This window comes from Mustela putorius, unplaced genomic scaffold, assembly GCF_011764305.1.
Source record: "Mustela putorius furo isolate JIRA1106 unplaced genomic scaffold, ASM1176430v1.1 tig00000551_pilon_pilon_pilon, whole genome shotgun sequence".
Taxonomy (NCBI): domain Eukaryota; kingdom Metazoa; phylum Chordata; class Mammalia; order Carnivora; family Mustelidae; genus Mustela; species Mustela putorius.
In genome coordinates, this window is record NW_025421412.1 from 13,187,922 (window position 1) to 13,209,531 (window position 21,610).

Consider the following 21,610-nt stretch of genomic DNA (forward strand, 5'->3'; position numbering starts at 1 on the left):
TCTTCGAAGAACAGGAGAAAACCGCTGAAGGCTTTTCCGCAGGGAAGTTACACAGCCTGTGTGTGCGGACATACAGAGAATGGGTTTGGGGGGCCCAAGAGTAGCAGGAGGACAGGGCACAGCTGCAGTGTTCTAGGCATGAGACAAACGAGGACTTGAGCTGGGTGATGGCAGCGACAGTGAAAAGGACTTAAGATATAAAATCTAGTTGGAGTTTGTACCAACAACACATACTAACAAACCAGTTGAAAGACAGTAGTTTTGACCAAATAAATAAATAAATAAATAAATAAAGAGAGAGAGAGAGAGAGAGAGAATTCAGAAATGATTCATAGGTATTTTTATAAGTATAGTTTTATACTTATACCATGAACTAAGAATGGTTAAGACCCCAGATGGAACTACCCAATGGCTTCTATTACCCTGTTTCTAATACACTTTCCCTGTGACCATGTTTAAAATGATCTTGGTTATCAAATCACTACTTCTTACTAAGATTTTGGTTTATCGTAGAGTTCTTAATAAACATGAAAGACCATCTCCTCTTAGCTTCAAGTTTACAAAATGATAATTTTCGGCCTATAAGTTTAATTTTTAAAAAATTCTACCCAGGTTATTCACTTCATGTTTACCTTAATGTTATTCTGGATTTCCACCTTATCATTTACTGACTATAAATGTGAGTCTCTTTAAAGACTTATGTTGTTTCTTTTACTGTGTAAGATAAAAATCATCTGCCACTCAAATTTTACCTTCTCACAGATCTTCCAATATACTCTCAAATTACTATTATTAAAAAGAAAATGATATTTTAGCTTTCAACTCTTATGAAACACTTGGACACTTTATCTTGGAAAGTTTGTGAATGAAAATCATGCAACAATATAAATGTACATTGTTTAGCTCTTTCTAAATTATTACTTTAATAAAGTCTTCAAGAGTCTTAGAAAACGATATTAAATGGGACACAAAAAAGAACCATAAAAGGAAAGGTTAATGAACTGGACTTCATTAAAATTAAGAATTGATGGGATGCCTGGGTGGCTCAGTGGGCTAAAGACTCTGCCTTTGGCTCAGGTCATGATCCTGTGATCCTGGGGGGGATCAAGCCCCGCATCGGGCTCTCTGTTCCAAGGGGAGCCTGCTTCCTCCTCTGTCTCTCTCTCTCTCTCTGCCTGCCTCTCCACCTGCTTGTGGTCTCTGTCAGTCAAGTAAATAAATAAAATCTTTTTTTTTTTTTAAAGATTTTTATTTATTTGTCAGACGGAGAGAGAGCGAGTGAACACAGGCAGACAGAGTGGCAGGCAGAGGCAGAGGGAGAAGCAGGCTCCCTGCCGAGCAAGGAGCCCGATGTGGGACTCCGTCCCAGGCCACTGGGATCATGACCCGAGCCGAAAGCAGCCACTTAACGAACTGAGCCAGCCAGGCGGCCCAATCAATAAAATCTTAAAAAAAAAAAAAAAAAAAGAATTGATGGTCATCAAAAGAAACTACTAAGCAAGTGAAAAGGTAAGCCAAAAATTGGGAAAAGGTATTTGCAATACATGTATCTAACAAAGGACTTCTATCAAGAATGTATAAAGAATTTCTACAAAAGAAAACAACAATTTGCACAAAGTAGGTTTAAGTGCTTATACCTTGAAGTTTGAATATTGTGCTTTAAAAAAAAAAGAATCAATTGGTTTAGTCAGGTAATTCTTTTTTTTAAAGATTTTATTTATTTATTAGAGAGAGAGCAAGCACAAGCAGGGGGAGAGGCAGAGGGAGAAAAAAGAAAAAATAAGAGCACAGCCAAATGGTCAGTAAGCACGTGAAAAGGCGTTCATCACCATTACACAGCAGGGAAACAAAACTAAAACCACAATGAGGTACCACCAGAATCTTACCAGATTAGCTAAAATTAAACACTGCCAGGATCCGTGGAAGAGGAAATTGATACAGCTACTTTGGAAAACCTCTGGGCAGTGTTTACTACTGCGGAACGTATGCATTTACAACCCAAGAATTCCACTCCTAGGTATACACCAAAAGTGTCCATGTATGCGGCCAAAGAGACGGGCTAGAATGTTCACAGTGTCATTGACCATAACAGCCCCCATCTAGGGACTACCCAAATCATGCCTGGGAAAAAGAATGAAAGCAGGGTGTATACCTACAAGGGGAAGACCACAGCTCAGGGAGGGATTAACTACTGTTCTAATCGCCATGAGTGGATCTCACAGGACGCTGAAGGACAGAAGCCGGCAGCTCGGGACTAGACACAGCTAAACTGTTGGTCTGAGCACAGAAGTGACAGAGACAGAGCACGAGGGAAACTGCTGTGTTGCTGCAAATGTCTGGCCCGCACCTTCCTCCAGGAATTCGTCCCATTGGACGCCTGAGATGGATACACATTACTGCCTAGAGATGTTACCTCCATAAAAAAAGTAAATTGAGACTGCAAAAAAAAAAAAACCCAAAATCAATAAATCAGATAATTATCCAAATGATTTCTGCATTAAAAGAGGAACAGAAGATAACCTTCAAGGCAGACTGAGCAAGCGTGTGTGTTAGCTACGGGGTTTAAGGCACATCAAGCACCTGAGTCAGCCAATCAGTTAAGTTCATTACTCAGCTGAACGCGTTAATCAATTTCAAATTTCTGTCCAAGTTCTATGCTGTTTAATTTATATTCAGAAATGGCTAAAGACTGAAAGTGAAAGGAATACTAATACTAAAGTACATGTCATTGGAAATAAAAAATGATAATTTTGAACATTTTCTTCACTCTCAGATCTATAAATTGGATCCATCTGACCACAGTTCTTTTCAGGCTTATCAAGATAACCACAGCACTTCAAATAACTCTATTAAAAAGAAAAAATACAGGAATGACTACACATTTTTTTTAATTTCTTAGAAATGGAGATTTTCTACCCCAGTAATGTGTTATTTGTAAAGGAATGTTTATGACAGAAGCCTAAAATCTTGTTAAAAACCTAATGCAAAAAATTATCTGACTAGGGACACCTGGGTGGCTCAGTTGGTTGGGTGTCTGCCTTCAGCTTGGGTCAGGATCCCAGGGTACCCGATTCGAGTCCCGCATTCGGCTCTCTGCTCAGCGGAGTGTCTGCTTCTCCCTCTGCCTCTCCCCCTGTTTGTGCTTGCTCTCTCTCTAATAAATAAATAAAATCTTAAAAAAAAAAAACTGATTCTTTTTTTTTTTTTGAAGCGCAATATTCAAGATACCCCAAGTAAGGTAGATGAAAGCAGTGATGGGTTTATATTTGATATTTTAATGTGTAACTAAATTTCAATATGTATTTTAATATATGTTCAGTCACCGAATCAAAATATATCATTTTTAAAATCTGTCAGCAAAATATGGGATTTCCTACATAATTTAAATAGCGGGGAAAATTCAAGCTTGGATGCATATATGAAGAACACACAGCTTTCATCTATCAAAGGAACATGTTCAGACATAAAACGTGCGTTTTACCTTTAGTGAGAGTTGCAACCTGAAATCTGTGCATTTAAAAACAGGTCTGACTATTGTACTTGAAGAGACTACACTGAGTCAACTGCTACAGAGTATCAAGTTTTCTGAACTGTTACATTGATAACCAAGTTAAATTATAGAACACGTCTTCTTGGCACCTCTTCCTTTCAGAACTTCCGGCAAAAATGTTTATGAATGAAAACTCAGGTCTCTGGTACACGGCTGAAGTTCAATTACCCGTACTGTTTCAAAGCTACTTTTGAATGAAGAAGATCTAAAGAGGCACCAAAGCTCTGAGGAGCTAAAACTTTCAAGGAAAGTTTTAAATGATGATTGCAAGTTTTTGGTTTTTTTTTTTAAGATTGTATTTATTTGTTTGACAGACAGAGATCACAAGTATACAGAGAGGCAGGCAGAGAGAGAGGGGGAAGCAGGCTCCCCACTGAGCAGAGAGCCCGATGCAGGGCTCCATACCAGGACCCTGAGATCATGACCTGAGCCAAAGGCAGAGGCTTAACCCACTGAGCCACCCAGGTGCCCCATGATGATTAAAGTTTTAAATGATGAACAGAGAAGTATTAGTCCTGGGAGATTGTTCTACTGTTGTAGTAGGATAGCAAAACAGTTCTTCGTTTCCAAATCACAATACAAACAGCACCCAATAAAACTGAAAGAAAAAGCTAACCCCCAAGTCTAACACATCAGATGTCTAGAAAGCTTGGGCTATCAGACCAATAGAGTTAGGATTTCTTCTCTCCAACCACAAAGACCTCGGGGGAAGAACACATCAGACATTGATTCCAACTTGCAGTTAAAGAAATTACTAACTGTTATAAGAAGCCTCTGTGGGAGCCAGCAAGGCAGAATGGCTGGTAAGCAAAAAGCTTCCAAGTGTTCAACAGTCATCAGGTTTGGGATGAGGGGCTGGAACGGGTTGAGTACAGGGAGTACAGAGCAAGGATTACTGGAGGTGAGAAAATCGGTCCCTTCATTTTCATTCTTGCTACAGAAACCCTCCCATTTCCAAAATAACTCACGCCTGGACTGCACCAGTCTCCTACCTCCAGTTTCTCACCTCTGTATTCTAACCTTTAGGCCACTTCCATAATAATTATCTTCAAACACTGCACACAGTTTTCTCCCCATCTCCCTGGACCACTCCTTCAGAAAAAGATGTGTTGGCTGTGCAATGACTAGACAGAGCTTATCCCTAGGTTAAGAGTCAAGGTCAACCACAGTTTGCCCCCTGGCAAAGGGAGACAGAATTGCATTGGGGTTTAGCGGACCTAGAAAAAGCCCAGGTCTGCTCCCTTGGATGTCAGGTGACCTTTCTGAGCTGGAGGTTCCTTATTTGTGACACAGAACTATTAAGGATACTCAGATATTATGTTGGGGGAACACAATGGTGGTGATTTTACTAACGATAGCTGGCATCTGTACAAGGCTTAGGGGGTGCCAGACACTGCTAGGCAGTTTCCATGAATTAGCCATTAAAGTATTATGGATACTGTAAAACACTATGGAAATGCTAATTATTCTTTTCTAAGCTCGCTCAAACCATCTGTTAGTTAAGTCAGTTCTGGAATCTTAATTGTGGTGAGAGATCTGTGAAAATGTACAAAGAATGTTCCACAGAATCTCCTCTCCGCTACGTCGCACTCCTGTTCGCCTGTCCAGGACGACTCCATCTAACCATCTATGGAAGACTGTTCGATTCTAGAGAAAAACAGGAGAGATATAGTTCCTTCTAGTATCAGAGGCTTCTAGTATCAGAAAAACAGGAGAGATATAGTTCCTTCTAGTATCAGAGGCTGGCAACTGCCCATCTTCTCCAAGCAGAAGTATCTTCTCCTATTCCAGTCATCACCTCACTCCGAACACTGCTAAGTCATTAGATAGGAGCCATGGCTCGGAAGCCCTAGTGAGAGAATGAAAGAAAACAGAAAACAATACAAGACAAAACTTCTGATAGAGCTAGGAGCTCTGAGCTCTGGGATAAAGTCTGGTTTCTGTTTTACACCAGCTGTGCGACCTCTGAAGTTACATCTGGGCCCTCAGGAAACAAGGGATAGGAATGTTTTATACCCGTGAAGTTTTATCACCAGGGCTGGAATCGATCTTTACAGACATACAAAACAGACAAGTACATGAACTGAAGATCTTCGGATATGACAGTCTGCATGAGGACCACAGTGGAAACGTCACAGAAACGACATCCCTGGTCACCAGTGTGAGAAAAGCATTTTTGGATGAACACAGAATATTTTATTTTTTATTCTTTATCATACCTTATATTATTAGATACTGAAATGCTTAATCTGATTTGTGGTATGGGAGGAGGGGGTATCTCTAGATATTTGGGGGGGGTAAAATGGCCAAAATGCAAAACAGAATGACCTGAACAGACCTGTATTCATTAATTCAACAAACTTTCTGTGCGCCACGTGCCTGATACCAAGATGGAAGCAGTCTACCACCAAATGCATGCAGAGAAGGAAACTTTTTTGTTAAATTAGATGGCAGTCTATGTCAAATATACTTAGCTTTTCTGCTGAAACTAAACTTTAATATGTTATATTCTTTTCATTTTGGGGGGGGGGTTGGTTGGTTGGTTGGTTGGGGGGGCAGGGGCAGAGGGAGAGGGAGAGAGGGCATCTCAAGCAGGCTCCACTCCCACTGGGAGCCTGGCTCAAGGCTCGATCTCACAACACTGAGATCAGGACCTGAGCCGACACCAAGAGTCAGACACTTAACCGACGGTGCCACCCGGGAGCCCCCACTAGGTCATATTCTCAATAAAATCAAATGTGATCCTCAAAGTTAATTATGTGTGGGTGGGAACACTAAAATGACATAGGGCAGATAAATTATGAGGGCAGATAAATGTGAGGACAGGTGGCAGGTGCTCACATCAATTTGCCACCTTTTAAGAGTTAAGATACATCAATTCATTCACTTATCATGTATCTTTGATAAATATTTTTTAAAGATCTTCACAGAGAAATCCAAAGGATCAACAGTACTCTTTTATCAAAATAACGTCTAAAGTAACCGGTGTACCTAAAAATGTTATGCTGTTTCAGGTAACTTCTGCTGCATAAAAAACTACCCCCAAAACTCAATGGCTTAACATAACCATTTTACTATTTTTCTTTTCTTTTTTAAAGCTTTTATTTATTCGACAGGGAGAGAGAGAGATCACGCGAGCATAAGCAGGGGGAGCAGGAGAGGGAGAAGCAGACTGTGCTGAGCAGGGAGCCCCACACAGGGCTCGATCTCAGGACCCTGGGATCATGACCTGAGCCGAAGGCAGATGCTCAACCGACAGATCCACCGGCCCCTCCATTTAATTGTATTTCATGATGGTATGGGTCAGGAATTTAGGCAGAGGTCAGCTGGGCGACTCTGTTCCATGTGGCACTGACTGGGCTCAGTGGTGTTCAGTGAGGGCTGGGCTGAGCAGACGGTCAAAGCCTTTCCAACGCACGTACCTCTGGGGGGTATCCTACCACAGGCCTGGAAGGCTGGTGGGCTGGCTACTCTCCCTCGCGGTCTCAGCCCTCTTCATGGGTGCTCCAGCACGGTAGGCTGGACTTTTCTCATGGCAGCTCAAGGCTCCAAAAGACCCTGGTGGAAGGTGCTGAGTCCTCTCCGTGATTAGGCCCCAAACTTGCTTCGTATCACCCTGCCATCCTCGGTTGGTCAAAGTGGTCACGGGCCAGTCCAGACTCGGGGAGCGGCCAGGCAGAGCCTCCTCCTGATGGAAGCTGAGCTAAGACTCTGCAGCCATCTTTAACCGAGCGTGCTCAGAGAAAATGATGTCATCTTTAAAAACTGAATAAAAGTTCCAGTTTACCAGGATTTGCTGATCCCCATCAACAAATGGAATACAAAAGGACGCTGGTCAAAGAAACTCTATGTAGACTAGATATCACAAATACGTATGTAAAAATGGGATTTAAATGGTGATGGGTTCTAAAAACAGGGAATTTGAGGTAAGAGTCTAGAAGGACCACAGAATCTACTGCCCAGAGAGACTTCTGAGATGGAAATGGGCATTGATGAAAAATGTGCCATGGCAACGGGCATGAGCTGTCCCCCTAAAGAGAGACACGAGGTCACCACTGGAGAAAAGGGATTAGATCAAAGCAGTGATATTTAATCAAAGGAACAGATAGAGGAGATTGTTCGGAGCCAATCAGTATGGCCCAAAAGAAAAGCTTCCAGATTTGTTATTTTACTAGGATGTGCTGATGAGAGTCCTGGACCAAATATCCTTCCCCCAAACCATCTTTTCTTCCATCCACCTCCAAGTGCTTCTTTCAATCAAACCCGACGATCTGGTCGGGATGGCCTTAGGAATAAACACTGTCACCAAGAGCAGCCTTTCCAGTGCCTGGACCTCTGGGAGGCAGCCGACCCAAATCAGGGTGCTGACTTGTTAGGTGCCGATGGAAACAGGCCACACCGGCTGTTTCCCCCAGGGTAACTGCTGCTGCTGGCCACAGCACTGTCCCTGCTGAGCCCACACCCCGCCGGAGGGTCCCTCCCACCCAGCCACTGAGATGGACGCTCTGTGTAGATCCTTCCTCACTAAGGAATCAGCTTGCTGAAACTGGCTCACGGCCATTGGAGAGCAAGAACAGACAGTTTATGCAAACTTTACTGACCCTCCATGCAAAACCACTGAACAAAAAGTTCTGTGTCATAGCATATTCGTCAGTATGCATGGACTGAATTAACCACGGAGAGACTCTTTTCTCATCTCTTGCTCTTCAAAATAAACTAAGGAAAGTTATCTGAATTTCCAGACAGCTTTTATGTATGTGTACATCGATGTATTTAACTCCTTGTCCTACTGTGGGCATCCAGCCCCCCACTGTACCAACGTCACTGGGGGCCAAAGTTCACTTGAAATGTTGGTTCAAAAGCAGATAAAGGATGGTCTTGAGGGTCTATGGATCATTTGGGTGGGGGATGGTATTTTGGACAGTATAATTTTATATATACTATATCTGGATATTTATTTTGCTAAATACTAAAACAATCACAAAACTTATTTTTTATTTCTTAATCTGTATTAGACTATCCTTGATAATCAACTTCTATCTTTAGTTAAGCTCCCAGCTATCTTCCCTGAGGACTAGCTATTCTACGGTTTTTTCCCTCAATTTTCCACAAATCAGCTTACTTTTCTAAAGCTTTCTAAAATAATAATTCTGCTCAAACCATTCTATAATCAAATACAAACAGAAAGTAAGATTTCATTTCCAGGGAGGATCGAAATATACTAAACATAACAAAGTGAATACAAAATTGTTGGCATTACTCTTATAAATTTTTAATTCTACGAGTTACAGTTCATGAAAAAGTCCTTCAAAAAGGTAGCCTAGTAAAAGCAATGTTTTCTGGTGGAAAAATATTTTGAAACTTAATGCCCTTTGCCCCCCTCTCTATATACAACTCACTCAACACTGTCGAATATATATATTCAATTACAGAACATTTTGGCATTCCAGAAGGATAAATACTATCTTGTACTGATTTTGCATAACACCCAGAGCAATGTAATGCAAAAAAAAGTGGGTTAAACCATAGCATTTAATGTCAACAGTGATGACTTTTATATAAAGAGAGATAAAACTTCTGAAATCAATTTATTAAAAAGCTGTCAACATATTTCTCTCTCTACACTAGCCTATCTATCTACCTGTCTTCCTTCCTTCTTTCTTTCTATCTATTTATCTAACTAAACTGGCCAGAGAGTGTTAAAATTATCTTCACCCCATATATAGTTTTTGGTATTTATAAAAAGGTCTATTATCATTATGAACTTAAAGACGTGGTATTTAACAAATACTATATGTCTCATCACTTTTTATAAAGTATTCCTCACACTTAAAATACATGTACTAAAAATTATCACAATTCTTTATGAGTCACAAAAACATACTGTCACCATTTATAGCTAACACAGTCTCTAGTGGAAGGCAAAAACAAAACATTCAGGGTCTATGCTATAATTTCTGTAACATACTGTACTAGAAGCTTCAGACACAGATGAGAAAGCAGTGGAAAAAAATGGAAAAACACTACCAGATTGGTTAGTTTATCTAGATATGGTAAGGCAATTGAATCTAATTCTTAAGAAATCATGTGGCACTATACTGTTTTATAAAGTCAGATAAATGCTGGAGTTGCATGATTTTGGGGGAAACTTTACTATGGATATTTTAGAGTTACTACATAAAGAAATAGTACATCATTACCTCCTTAGCATTACACCCATATTACAGATGAGGAAGTTGAGGTAACAGATAACATTAACTTGCCCCAAATCATGTGACTACTAAGTACTGTGACTCAGCTTTAACCAGATTAACACTTACCGTCTTCCTAATAAGATCAGTATGCACATAAAATACTAAATTAGAGCAATTATCATATATGCAGTATTTGTTACACTCACTGGAAACCTAACAGTGGCTGTATTTAGAACTTAGACTAAAACAACAAAATTCTCCATCCCAGAACACAGAAAAACACTCCAAGAGTTCACTGACAGAAAGCTGTAAAGATAATCGATAAAGAAGAAAATACTAATATGTACTGAATTATTGTAGTATTTCCACATCTGAATTATTAATTTTTAAGAGTTCCTCCTAGAAAAGAATGAGAAATACTCCTTAATGTTTTAAGTAAATGTTTATGATCTTTCTCTTGGGTACTTCTACTAAGTGATATTAAGATATATATAATTAAGACCATCTTCATCTATTTCTACTGTCAAAGGCAGAGCTGAGTCAATGTCAGATGCAGCAAAGCTCTAATAATTTAGTGATGGCTAATCCTGTAATAAGCCCACATCCCAGGCTAACTCCTACAACCTCTCTTCCTGTTTTAGGTTATCACAAGGAAGGAGCTCTCCTGTCTTATCAGAATGAATAAAATTCATTTTGAGAAATAGGTTCCCATATTTCTAATATACACAACCAGCAGAAATAAATGCTTCTTCAAAAGATTGACTTTACATGTCTTTTTGTTTAGTGACTAAATGTTATCTTTCTCTATAATGGAGAGAGGATTTACTAACTCACGATAGGAAGCATTTCATTTTTGCAGCATTTATATAGGGTTGTTGGAAACTGGAAAGGCAGGAAGAAAAGATAAATGTTATTTCCGACAATTACAGAGATAGTTCTATTTGTTTTTCTTCAAGTACAAATGTTCTAGTATAGCAGTTTTCAAATTGTGTGTGATGAGATCAATTGAGTGGCTCAAGAGGAATGTATAAAAACCATGAAATAAAATAAAAAGAATAAAATGGAAAATATAGTAGCAACATAACAAGTTTATTATTTCATGAAACTTGTATTTAGTCTGTGTGTACTGTGTCGCAACATAAAATGTAATTCTTACTGAGGGCCACGATTAAGAAAACATGAAAGCCACTGCTAAGGGAATACACAGAAGTAGAGAGATGGGCTAGTTTTTTCAATTCTTTTGGTTTTTTGACAGAATTAACAATTTAAAAAACTGCAAGATATGGATGAAAGAAATTAAAGAAGACACAAATAAGTGGGAAGACATTCTGTGCTTCTGGATTGGAAGAATACTCTTAAAATAGCCGTACCACTCAAAGCAATCTACAGATTCAGTGTAATCCCTATCAAAATTCCAATGGCATTTTTCACAGAAATAGAATGAATCTGGAATTTGTGTGGAACCACAAAAGATGCTGAATAGCCAAGGCGACACTGAGAAAGGAGAATCAAGGTGGAGGCATCACACTTCCTGATTTCAAACTACATTACGAAGCTATAGCAACCAAAATGGTAGGCACGGACATAAAAACAGACACACAGATCAATGGAACAGACGAGAACATCCAGAAATACATTTATGCATACACGGTCAACTAATTCACAACAACAAAGCCAAGACTATACAATGGGGAATGGACAGTCTCTTCGGTGGAAGTATGGAAAAACTGGATAGCCACGTGCCTAAGAATGACCCTGGACCCGTATCTCCACCATATGCAAAAATCAACTCAAATGGGTTAGAGACTTGGACATAAGATCTGAAACCGTAAAACTCTGAAGAAAATAGAAGGGATAAACTCCCTGACACTGGTCTTGGCAATGATTTTCTGGATGTGATACCAAAACAAAGGTAACAAAAGCAAAAAACTAATAAGCAGGATTATATCAAACTAAAAAGCTTCTACAAAGCAAAGGAAGCCATCAACAAAAATGAAAAGACAATGTATGAAATGGGAGAAAATATTTTCAAACATAGATCTGGTTAATATCCAAAGTATATAAAGAACTCCTACAACTCCATAGAAATAAAACAACAAACAATCCAATTAAAAAATGGGCAGAGGATCAGAAAAGACATTTTTACGAAGAAGACATATGGATAGGCAACAAATATATGGGGATGCTGCTTTAATCATTAAGGAAATGCATCTCAAAACCACAATGAAATAACACCTCACACCTATCAGAATCGTAATTAACAAAATTGCAAGAAACAAGGTTGACAAGAATGTGGATAAGAGGAATCCTTGTGCATTGTTGGTACGAACGTAAACTGGTACAGCCACCATGCAAAACAGTATGGAGGTTCCTCAAAAAGTGAAAAGTAGAACTACATATGATCTAGCAACTCTACCTCTGCGTATTTATTTGAACAAAATCATTATCTCGAAGAGCTATCTGCAGCCCATGTTCACTGAGGCATTACTTACAGTAGCCAAGACACGGAAACTACCGAAGTGTCCACGGAGGGATGAATGGATAAAGAAAACACGGTGTGTCGGTCTGTATACACCCATATCCACACAGACACAAACAGAATTATTATTCAGCCATAAAGAAGAAGGAAATCCTGCCATTTGAGACAACATGGATAGACCCTGAGGACATTATGCTAAGTGACATAAGTCAGAGAAAGACAAATACCGTATGAGCTCACTTACATGTGGAATCTTAAAACCGAAGAAAACAAAAACCTGAACTCACAGAGAACAGATTAGTGGTTCGCAGGATGTGCGTGCGTGCGTGCGTGTGTGTGCGTGTGTGTGTTCTAAGAGAGTGAGCGAGCGAGAGAAATGGGTAAAGGCAGGAATAAAGTACAGATTTCCAGTTAAGATAAGTAAGTCCTGGAGGTTTATTATACAGCACGGTGACTATAGTTACAGTACTGTGGTATATATCTGAAACCTGGTAAGAGAAAATTGTAAAAATCGTCATCACACACAAACACACACACAAAATTGCAATGATGAATGGTGATGGATGTTAACTAAATATATTGTAGTCATCATTCTCCAATGTATATACATATCAAATTACATTTTATGAGTAACACTTCTAAACATTTTAAATAAAAGTTCACAATGTTTCACATAATTCTAAGTGAAAAAACTTAAAACAAAATATGTTATATGTCAACTATCTCTCAATAAAAATGAATTTTTAAAAAACACAAAAATTATAAATCATTTTATTGTCCCTTCAAGTATCAATTTTGGTATGTATTCAAACCTGAAACATATTAAGAAAAGATATCAGAGAAAGTAAAAAACAGAACAAATTGAAAATAACAATCTACCCAATTCTGACCATAAATGTTTTTGAGCATTTTGAGTAAAAAGAATGTATACTTTAAAGTGTACTTAATTTACACACTGTCATCTATTTTAAATAGCTTATTCAGACAGAGTTTTGAGCAATGTGCAATATCTTCAACATTAAGTAATGAAATGAACCAGATTGCAAGACTCCCAATGTTGCTTTGTTACTGGACTTACCAAACTCTGATTTCAATTCAATATGCTGTTGCTATTGGATTCAGATACACAATAATTTTATTCTGACTCACAGGCCTAAAATATTCTTATTTCACAGTCGTGACCTTCAATTTAAACTGAAATGTATTAAAAATCCGGCTAACACAGGTGTTTTATTCGGGTTTTCCTACAAGAATAAAAGGTGAAGTAGTTGGAATATTGGGCCCAATAGTTCCAAAGAGGTTTCAATCTTTTGAAAGTATAAAGTTAAATCTATTGTTAAAATCGTCGCAACTAGGGATCTGCTATTTTTAGATATTTTGATAACCTTAAACTTTACTAACATATTTACATTTTACTTATACACTATGGAAATGTAGATGTCTAAAATCATAGCATTACCATTATTGGTATTATTCTACGGAAAGGCACAGTTGGATCTGATAAGCGTAAAGGTATGTTTAAGAAACTTTTCTCTGTCAGACTGAGAATAACTTTTAATATAATGCCCCACAATTGTGAAAGTAACAAAAAGGCAAATACATAGGATGTATTTCTGCATGCTCTTAAAATTTCATGGTCCATTTCCTACCCAAATAGTATCTCTACATTTATACTTGTTTTTCCATTAAAAAAAAATTTTTTTTATTTCATTTTTTAAAATTGAAATTCAATTAGCCAACATATAGTACATTTTTAGTGTTTGGTGTAGTGTTCAATGATTCATTAGTTGCAAGACATTTTATTCTGTCTCTCTCAGTTTTATCTCATACTAGAATCTACTCATATCCAAACCCAAATATTTTTCCAAAAAAGGGTAGAGTACTCACAATTCTTTATATTCCATAGGCCAAAAAAAATGTAATTACCTAAGAAAATAGATGTAAGTACCTAAGAAAATAGTACTTAATAACACACACACACAGAGAGAAACAGGTAACAAGGAAAAGTGAAAAGAGAAGCCAAAAAAAAATATAAAAAAAACAAAACCCCAACCAACCAACCAACCAAAAAAAAAAAAACCCCACCCACACACACAAAAAAACCTAGAGTAGAATCACACGTCCTTCCCCAGAGGTTTAGGTTTGAAGACAATGGCTAAGAAAAACAACGTGTGACCAAAATTACCCTCAATTAAAAAACAAAAAACAAAAAAACCCTCACAAATTAAGTATGGTGTACATGCTTTTATGTAAAGTTCATTGCTGAGAAATACATATATAAATGTATAATCTATGCATTTTAGTGTGCCATATATAACTTCCTGGAAGAGGACACACAGAAAACACTCAAATGTATTACTAACTGGAAAACTTGAACAAACGAGAAAGGATACCAGCTTTGCTGGATCTTCCTGTCGGCTGAGTCATCTAGAGACACTGTCAGTTCCTCCATCTCCTCCTGGTATCTACCTGTTCATGACTTGACCTTTTCCTAGAAAGGCAACGTCATCCACTTGCCTGGCGGCCTGAGTAGTTCCCACTGCATGGTCAGCGAGGTCACCTTCAAATCCCCCATTTGTTCCTGCCGGGAGGAGTTTATCCATATGCAGAAACAGGTGATATCTTGTCTGTGTACAGTGGAACAGTGGCCTATTTAAATTACTTTTGCCCCCTCTCCCTTTAAAAAAATATATATACATACAGTAATGATCCCTCTGATTACAGATTTCACAGACCCAATTATCAGCAAATCTTAACTAGGCAAGATTTGCAGGTCACAGGCTGCTCACTCGTTAAGGCTCGTATTAAAGCCCGCTGCTTCCCTCGGGGCTCCCACCAGGGAGAAGGACCGTGCGCTGGAGCCGAAGGGAGAGCATCTGCTCTGTCTGCAGAGTGAACTTCATTCCAGTCTCGGGATGGCAAAGAGAAAAGCCCAGTATTGTAATGTTCTAATTTTATAATGCAGCAAATCTGCGTTTCCCCTCAGGAAGACACCGTTTGGGGATATAAAAAGTGACTCATGGCTTCTAGGTTCTCTGTATCTGGGAGGCCCAGCTTCCAACAACAATTCTGGCTCCTGGAGGTATCCACCTGGGGAAGGGGGCATCTGTGGAGGAAGGATTGGTGGGAGACCACAGAAATGTCACTTACTTGGGACAAACATTGGATACACTCCTGGGTTTCGGATCCACCGCACCAATCTGTTTGAGGGTCAAGATCTATGTGTGGCAACTGGCCACCTGCCTCTATTTTAGAGAAGGTTTTTATGGCGACTTATCATGAGGAGTAAAAGTGCAAATGATCAGTTTGGTCACTTAAAAGTGATCACTTAAATGATACAGAAAAATTAGTAATAAAAGTGGAAAAAAAAAAGTTACTAATTTCGCTTTGGGTAGTCAAATCAGCTGCCTCTTCCCATTCTCTTTTTCCCAATCTTGAAATGCCCCAGGCCTTCTAGCCCATACAGTAATGTGTGAAGCCTCCTCTATGTATCTGACAACTCTCAAGTTTCTCCTTGGCCATCCATATTCATCTACAATTTCTGGCCATATCCATTCATTTCTCGCTATATAACGTACCCATGAGGTCTCATCTACTCTCCACATCTGAACTCTGGGGATGATCCTGAGTCCTTACATTCATATGAAAGTGACTGTTCAGGCTTTATTCAAATATTCTAATGACTTATTACATGCATCTATGTGCATGATGACCACTGCCAAGGCAGAAATAATGCCCCTACCCCTGCTACTTCTTCATAATCCTGCTCACTCAGGTTCAAAGTGTCCAAGGTTACTTTTGACCCTTCCCCCTCCCTCTTCAACTAAGTTTAGTTCATTCTTTACAATATTATTTTGATAGTAATTTACAATATTATCGCATCCCTCCTTTCCTTTCTGTTCCTACAGACACCATGCTAATTCTGAAGCGTTCTACTTCACCTGGAAACTAGATAGATGATCACAGTATTGCATGATTATTCCCCCTGACTCTTGTCTGTGCCACTAACCCTTCTATCACATCACCTCCGTGTTACCATTTCTATACCCATTTTGATCATGGTCCTTTACTACAAGATCAAAATGTAACCTTCTTAGCTTTACAATTTCTTAGCCTGACCTCCCTTCTCTCAAACTTCTAAATGAATTCCTAGTTTAGCCAATCTGGTCTAAACAAACACACTCTACGAGCTTCCCATGCCACTTCCTCCATCTGGAAGACCTTGTAAACTCTTACTAAACGTCACCCTTTCCCTTGTTACCTTAACTGGGTACAAGTACTATGACACACCACCTACTCCATGTGCAAAAGGGACTTGGAAGAATCATCTCTCCATCTATAAAATCGAATGTCTGGGGAAACTGAGGCCAAAGGACAATAAAAATAGTTAGCTTTCCAAACACTAGCTTTCTTTCAACACATTTTTCTTGAGCATTTCCTCTGTGCCAGGAGCTGTGCTAGTGACATATGACTAGAGTTTAATGACAAAGACGGACTGCACGTCTATCATCACACAAGTAATTCAAATTCGGTGTGCGCTACAAGACAAGGGAGTACAGGGTGGCAAGGATGTCTGGGGTATGCACGCTTCGGGGAAGGGCTGAGGGCTGACGTTAATCTAGTGTGGGAAGACAGGAAGAAGTTAACTAACTCAGTTGGGGAAGAGAAGAAGGCTTCCCTGAGGAGGAAGTATTTTAAGTAGGGGAGACAGAGTAGGGATTGAGTGCAAAAGGTAAATGACTGCTCCATGTACAAGTAAAGCCCAGACAGGTACTTTCAAGGAACTAAAAGCACGAGTGGGTGCTGGAACCTAAGGGAGGAGGAAGATTGCAAAAGGTAAGGCCGGAAAGGCAGAGAGGAGCAGGAGCCTGTTGGGCCTGGGAAGGTCATGCAGATTTCTGGGCTTTATTATGAGAACAATAGGCCTTGGACATTCTGTTCCAAGATAACTTTAAGTCAGGACGACAGCTTATCCTGGGAGGAATGGGAGAAGCAATTACGAAATCAGAAAAAGTTCTAGTTTTATTTCAGTTGAAACATATTCTGTATCCTTATGACCCTTGAGTGTGTGCTTTCCTCTGAAGTCAGGTTGAACAAGGAAAGCATATGAATTCATAAATACAGCCTTTTTAGTTGGTCCGCTTGGCTTGGACAGGAGGTAGTGTATGCGTATGGACGCCTCTGCACCTGTAAACACTTGAGGGGGTACGGGCTTGTTCTGCATTTTCTAAAAGCACAACATTCCATACAAGAAAAATCCAGTAAAAAGCTCTGTTTTACTGTCTGGCCATGAATTGGTGCTATACTTGAAGTTAAATCTTCAGTCTCCTCCATTTTCCCATAAGGCCCTTAATAAGGGAAAATATTTTGAGAATATACGAGCGAAATGTTCCTAAGGGTTGTTTTAATCCCAGTTGCTTTTTATTCTCATCTTGTCTACACCAGGTAATGAATTCCAAAAAGGCAGTCACAAATTTATCTCCTCTAAAATTATATTTATCTCAAGGATAAAACTTAAAAAAGGCAGGGTGACAAGGTTATTAATAAAAGGACAGCTGGAATGTTTGAGTAATTTCTGCGTTCAAGGTATTGTGTTGGACACCTTAAAACAAAATATCTCATTTAATACTTAAAGACTTTGAAAGGTGCATCTCTTTCACAGATAAGGAAACTGAGGCCTACTGTTTCCCTGCAATACACCCATTTCAGACCTGTAGTGCCCAATATGGTAGCCTGCAGCCACATGTGCCTTCTGAGCACCTGAAAATATGTTTGAATTAAGATGTGCTGAGTGTAAATGACACATCAGATTTTGAAAATTTAGAATAAAAAGGAAAGTAAGGTATCTCAATTTTTGAATACTGCTTGCATGTTAAAATGGCAGTATCTTATATAGTGCATTAAAAAGTGCATTATAAACTTTATCTGCTGTAATTAAAAAAATAAGCTACTAGGAATTTTTAAATTACATGTGTGGCTCACATTATACTTGTATTGAACATACCATCCTAAACCAAAAACTGGGTACTGAATTTGCCAGTAATAACAAGTTCAAAGGCAGCCTGGTATAGAAGATTACATGGAGTGTAACAGATCTTGGTTTAAATCCTTCCATCAGTGGCCAGTCTTGGGTAAAATACCAAACCTCTCTGCACTTCACTTTTGTCATTGACATTCTGGTGATATTAAATATCCCCAAACAACTGTTGTCATATGTAAAGCAGCTAGTGTGCAGAGGGAGGGAATAATTACTGGATACTTCCTAGAGCAACTGGTTCATTTAAAAACTGAGTCCCAAAAAGAGTAGAAAACTTACTTATTTGAAAATCATGTTTTATTCTCCTTAAGTGGGAGGAGTTAAATTACTAGCCCATTCAATGGCCACTTTAGTATCATATATGCATTATCTACTATCTTGTAATATACATAATAAACACAGATCCTTTCTTTCTATACAAGTTATTTATAATATGTTATAGGCTGGGAGGCCAGCTGATAAAATTTGGGTGAGAAATCAAATGTCAGGACACAGAAGGGCTCAAGGGGTCCTTTATCCATACAATGGATGAACTCCAACGAAAAGAGTTTATGAACTTGACTTCAGTAGATCCAGGTTTTTTTTTTTTTTTTACATCAACAATTGAGACTAGTGAATAAAATGACACCTGGGAAAGTAGATAGAATTTTTTTTTTTTCTCTCTCTGGGTCATGGTGCAAACAAATACATTTTTCCAGCATTCCAAGTTCAGACTAGCCCACTATTAGTAATCTCCACTAAATCATAAAAGACTACAAAATCATGTGGACTCAGCTATCTGAGGCTATATTGCTATATTCTATCCCCCTAGGCTTTTGTCAAGAAGTGTGCCTTTTATCAATGTTTGAATTATATGTATACATATAAATGTAAAGTATGGAGTAGTTGGAGCATTCACTTTATTATTTGATGTATGTATATGGCCTAAGATTGACATGTGACAATGTATTAGATTGCCCTGTTCTGTATATATATATATATATATATATATATATATATTTTTTTTTTAGTGGTATGGACATACTAATTAAAGATTTGAGTTACTTTGATGTAGCCCCTTAAGTACACATTTTTTAAATTTAGCACAAAAACTGCTCTTTTTTTTTTTTTTTTATCCACAGCAATTAACTTTAAGAAAATGAGACTGGAGAAGTAAAAAGCTATCAATCAAATTTACAGATCTTGGAACAGCAACAGAGACCATGAAAATATTCACTTCATTCTCGTTTGAAATTTAACAAGAAATAATATACAAAACCTTAGTTTAGCTATTAAAATACATGTGCAATGAGTTAAAAGGGGATGGGGACAGGGCCTTTGATCTCCATATATTGCTTTAAAAATCCACCTCTTGTAATGAATTTTTGAGTACCTACTGAGTACACGTGACTTTGGTCTTTGCTCTTTAACATGAGTGACTCTGACTTACAATGTGCTTGTGTCTACAGTTCACTAACAACTATCTTTCAGTAAATGTCTTCAAATTTAGGGCTAAAGCTAATATGAGGTAAGAAAAAAATTATATTAAATCAAAATTACTAGCAATTATTAGCTAAAAATAAGAATCATACAGAACAATGTGTAGTAATTAGACAAATTTGCTAAAACTTTGAACTAAGATATTACATTTCTGATGCCTGAAATTATAGGAAAATATAAACTCATTTAATTTAAGAGAAAACAAGTATTTTAAGCCATTTAAGTTACTAGCTGTATTTGCAAAATACACATTAAAAAAAAGAGTTCATATTAGGAAACACCTTGTTTGCATTAACTTTAAATTAGCTAGTACTTTGGTTACACATTTGAAGAAACTTCTGTTTTGTTTCCAGGAACGCTTTTTTCCCTTTCCATCTTTTTTTTTTTTTTTTTTTTTTTTAAGGAGTAAGGCAGTTGGATTAAAAAAAAGTTAAGCCACATTCTTTAATGCAGATGGAATATCAGTGCTCCTATATGCTTATAACTCTCTCAATCTCAGGGAACTATTAGGATGATTAGGATGTCTTCAAATAATAATGTCTTTAAACTTTCGTCTTAATGGCACAGTTCATTTTTGTAAAACGCCTGGCACCACTCAATCTTTTAAGAGAGAAGAAAGGTCTCTTTCCTCTGGACTTGACGTTTTTACCATATACATGTGAGCAAGTTTTGCTGTCAAATATTGCCAAGGTAGATTTTTTGCTGTTGTTCAATCTAAAAATGTCTCCACTATGCCTGCACAGCTCCCCTCTCCCCAACACAAACCTACCCAACCCTCTCCCCCACTGCAAGTTTTAAACTTTGTTTCCTTTGGGGTTCTGCACAAGTGCTACTAATAATATCCAAGAGACAAAGAGCTGTTCTGTAGGTTCACGGGATGCCAAATTTGAGTTGTGAAACAAAGCACTCAAATTTGAGATTCAAGAGGATGATGGTGGTGATGCCGGCAAAAAAAAAAAAAAAAAGATTACAGCGCACGAGACCCCAGAGCCCTGTCCCCAGACAGCTCCCCCTGCCCACGGCCACCCAGAGCACGGGGAGTTCTGGCCCCGGGACGTCGGCCGCCGGCAGCACCGCGAAGCGCCCTGCCCGCTCCCCCCCGGCCCGCTCACCGCTTCACTCGGATGATCTGGTCCCGCATGGGCTTGATGTCCTGGAAGCTCTGCTGGTTGACGAGGCTATAGACCAGGATGAAGCCCTGGCCGTTCTTGATGTACAGGTCCCGCATGGACGCGAACTGCTCGGTGCCCGCCGTGTCCAGGATCTCCAGCACCGACGGCGACGAGTCCACCTCGATCTCTTTGCGGTAGAAGTCCTCGATGGTGGGGTCGTATTTCTCGATGAAGGTGCCGGTCACGAACTGCACGGTCAGGGCGGATTTGCCGACCCCGCCCGAGCCCAGCACCACCACTTTGTACTCGCGCATCGTCCCTCCGCGGCCGCCGCCGCCGCCGCCGCCCGCGACATAGACCTACGCCCGCCGCGCTGCGCCCCCGGACCCTGCGTCGGCCGCCGGCCCCGCCGCCTCCCGCGGCCGCCCCCACCTCCCGGCCGCCGCGGCCCCCCGGGCGCCGGCGGAGGGAGCAGCAGCCCTGGGCATGGGCCGAGCCGGGCGGCAATGCGGCCCGCGGGCGCCGGCAGGCACGGAGCACGAGCAGCGAGCGGGAGCCGCCGGAGCCACCGGAGCCGCCCGAGCCGCGGGCCCGCAGTGCCGCCCGCCCACCCCGCCCCTCGCGCCTCCACGCCCAGCTCCCCGCCCGCTGCCGCCGCCGCCACCGCCACCGCCGCTTCCTCGGGTGCCGGAGCGCGCGCCCGAGCGAGAGCCGCAGCGCTGCCGGGGGCGGGGCCCGGCGGCAGGAGGCGGGGCTCCG

General features: G+C 39.9%; 1 protein-coding gene across 1 annotated transcript in view; it reads right to left on the reverse strand.

The window, feature by feature from the left end:
* RAP2A (RAP2A, member of RAS oncogene family) overlaps positions 1–21,297 on the reverse strand; it is a 35,509-nt gene extending 14,212 nt beyond the window's left edge. The window contains exon 1 of the mRNA XM_004746119.2: positions 20,852–21,297. Within this exon, the coding sequence (XP_004746176.2) occupies positions 20,852–21,165 (314 nt within the window). The 5' untranslated portion in view covers positions 21,166–21,297. The remainder of the gene's footprint in view (positions 1–20,851) is intronic.
* Between the last annotated feature and the right edge of the window lie 313 nt (positions 21,298–21,610).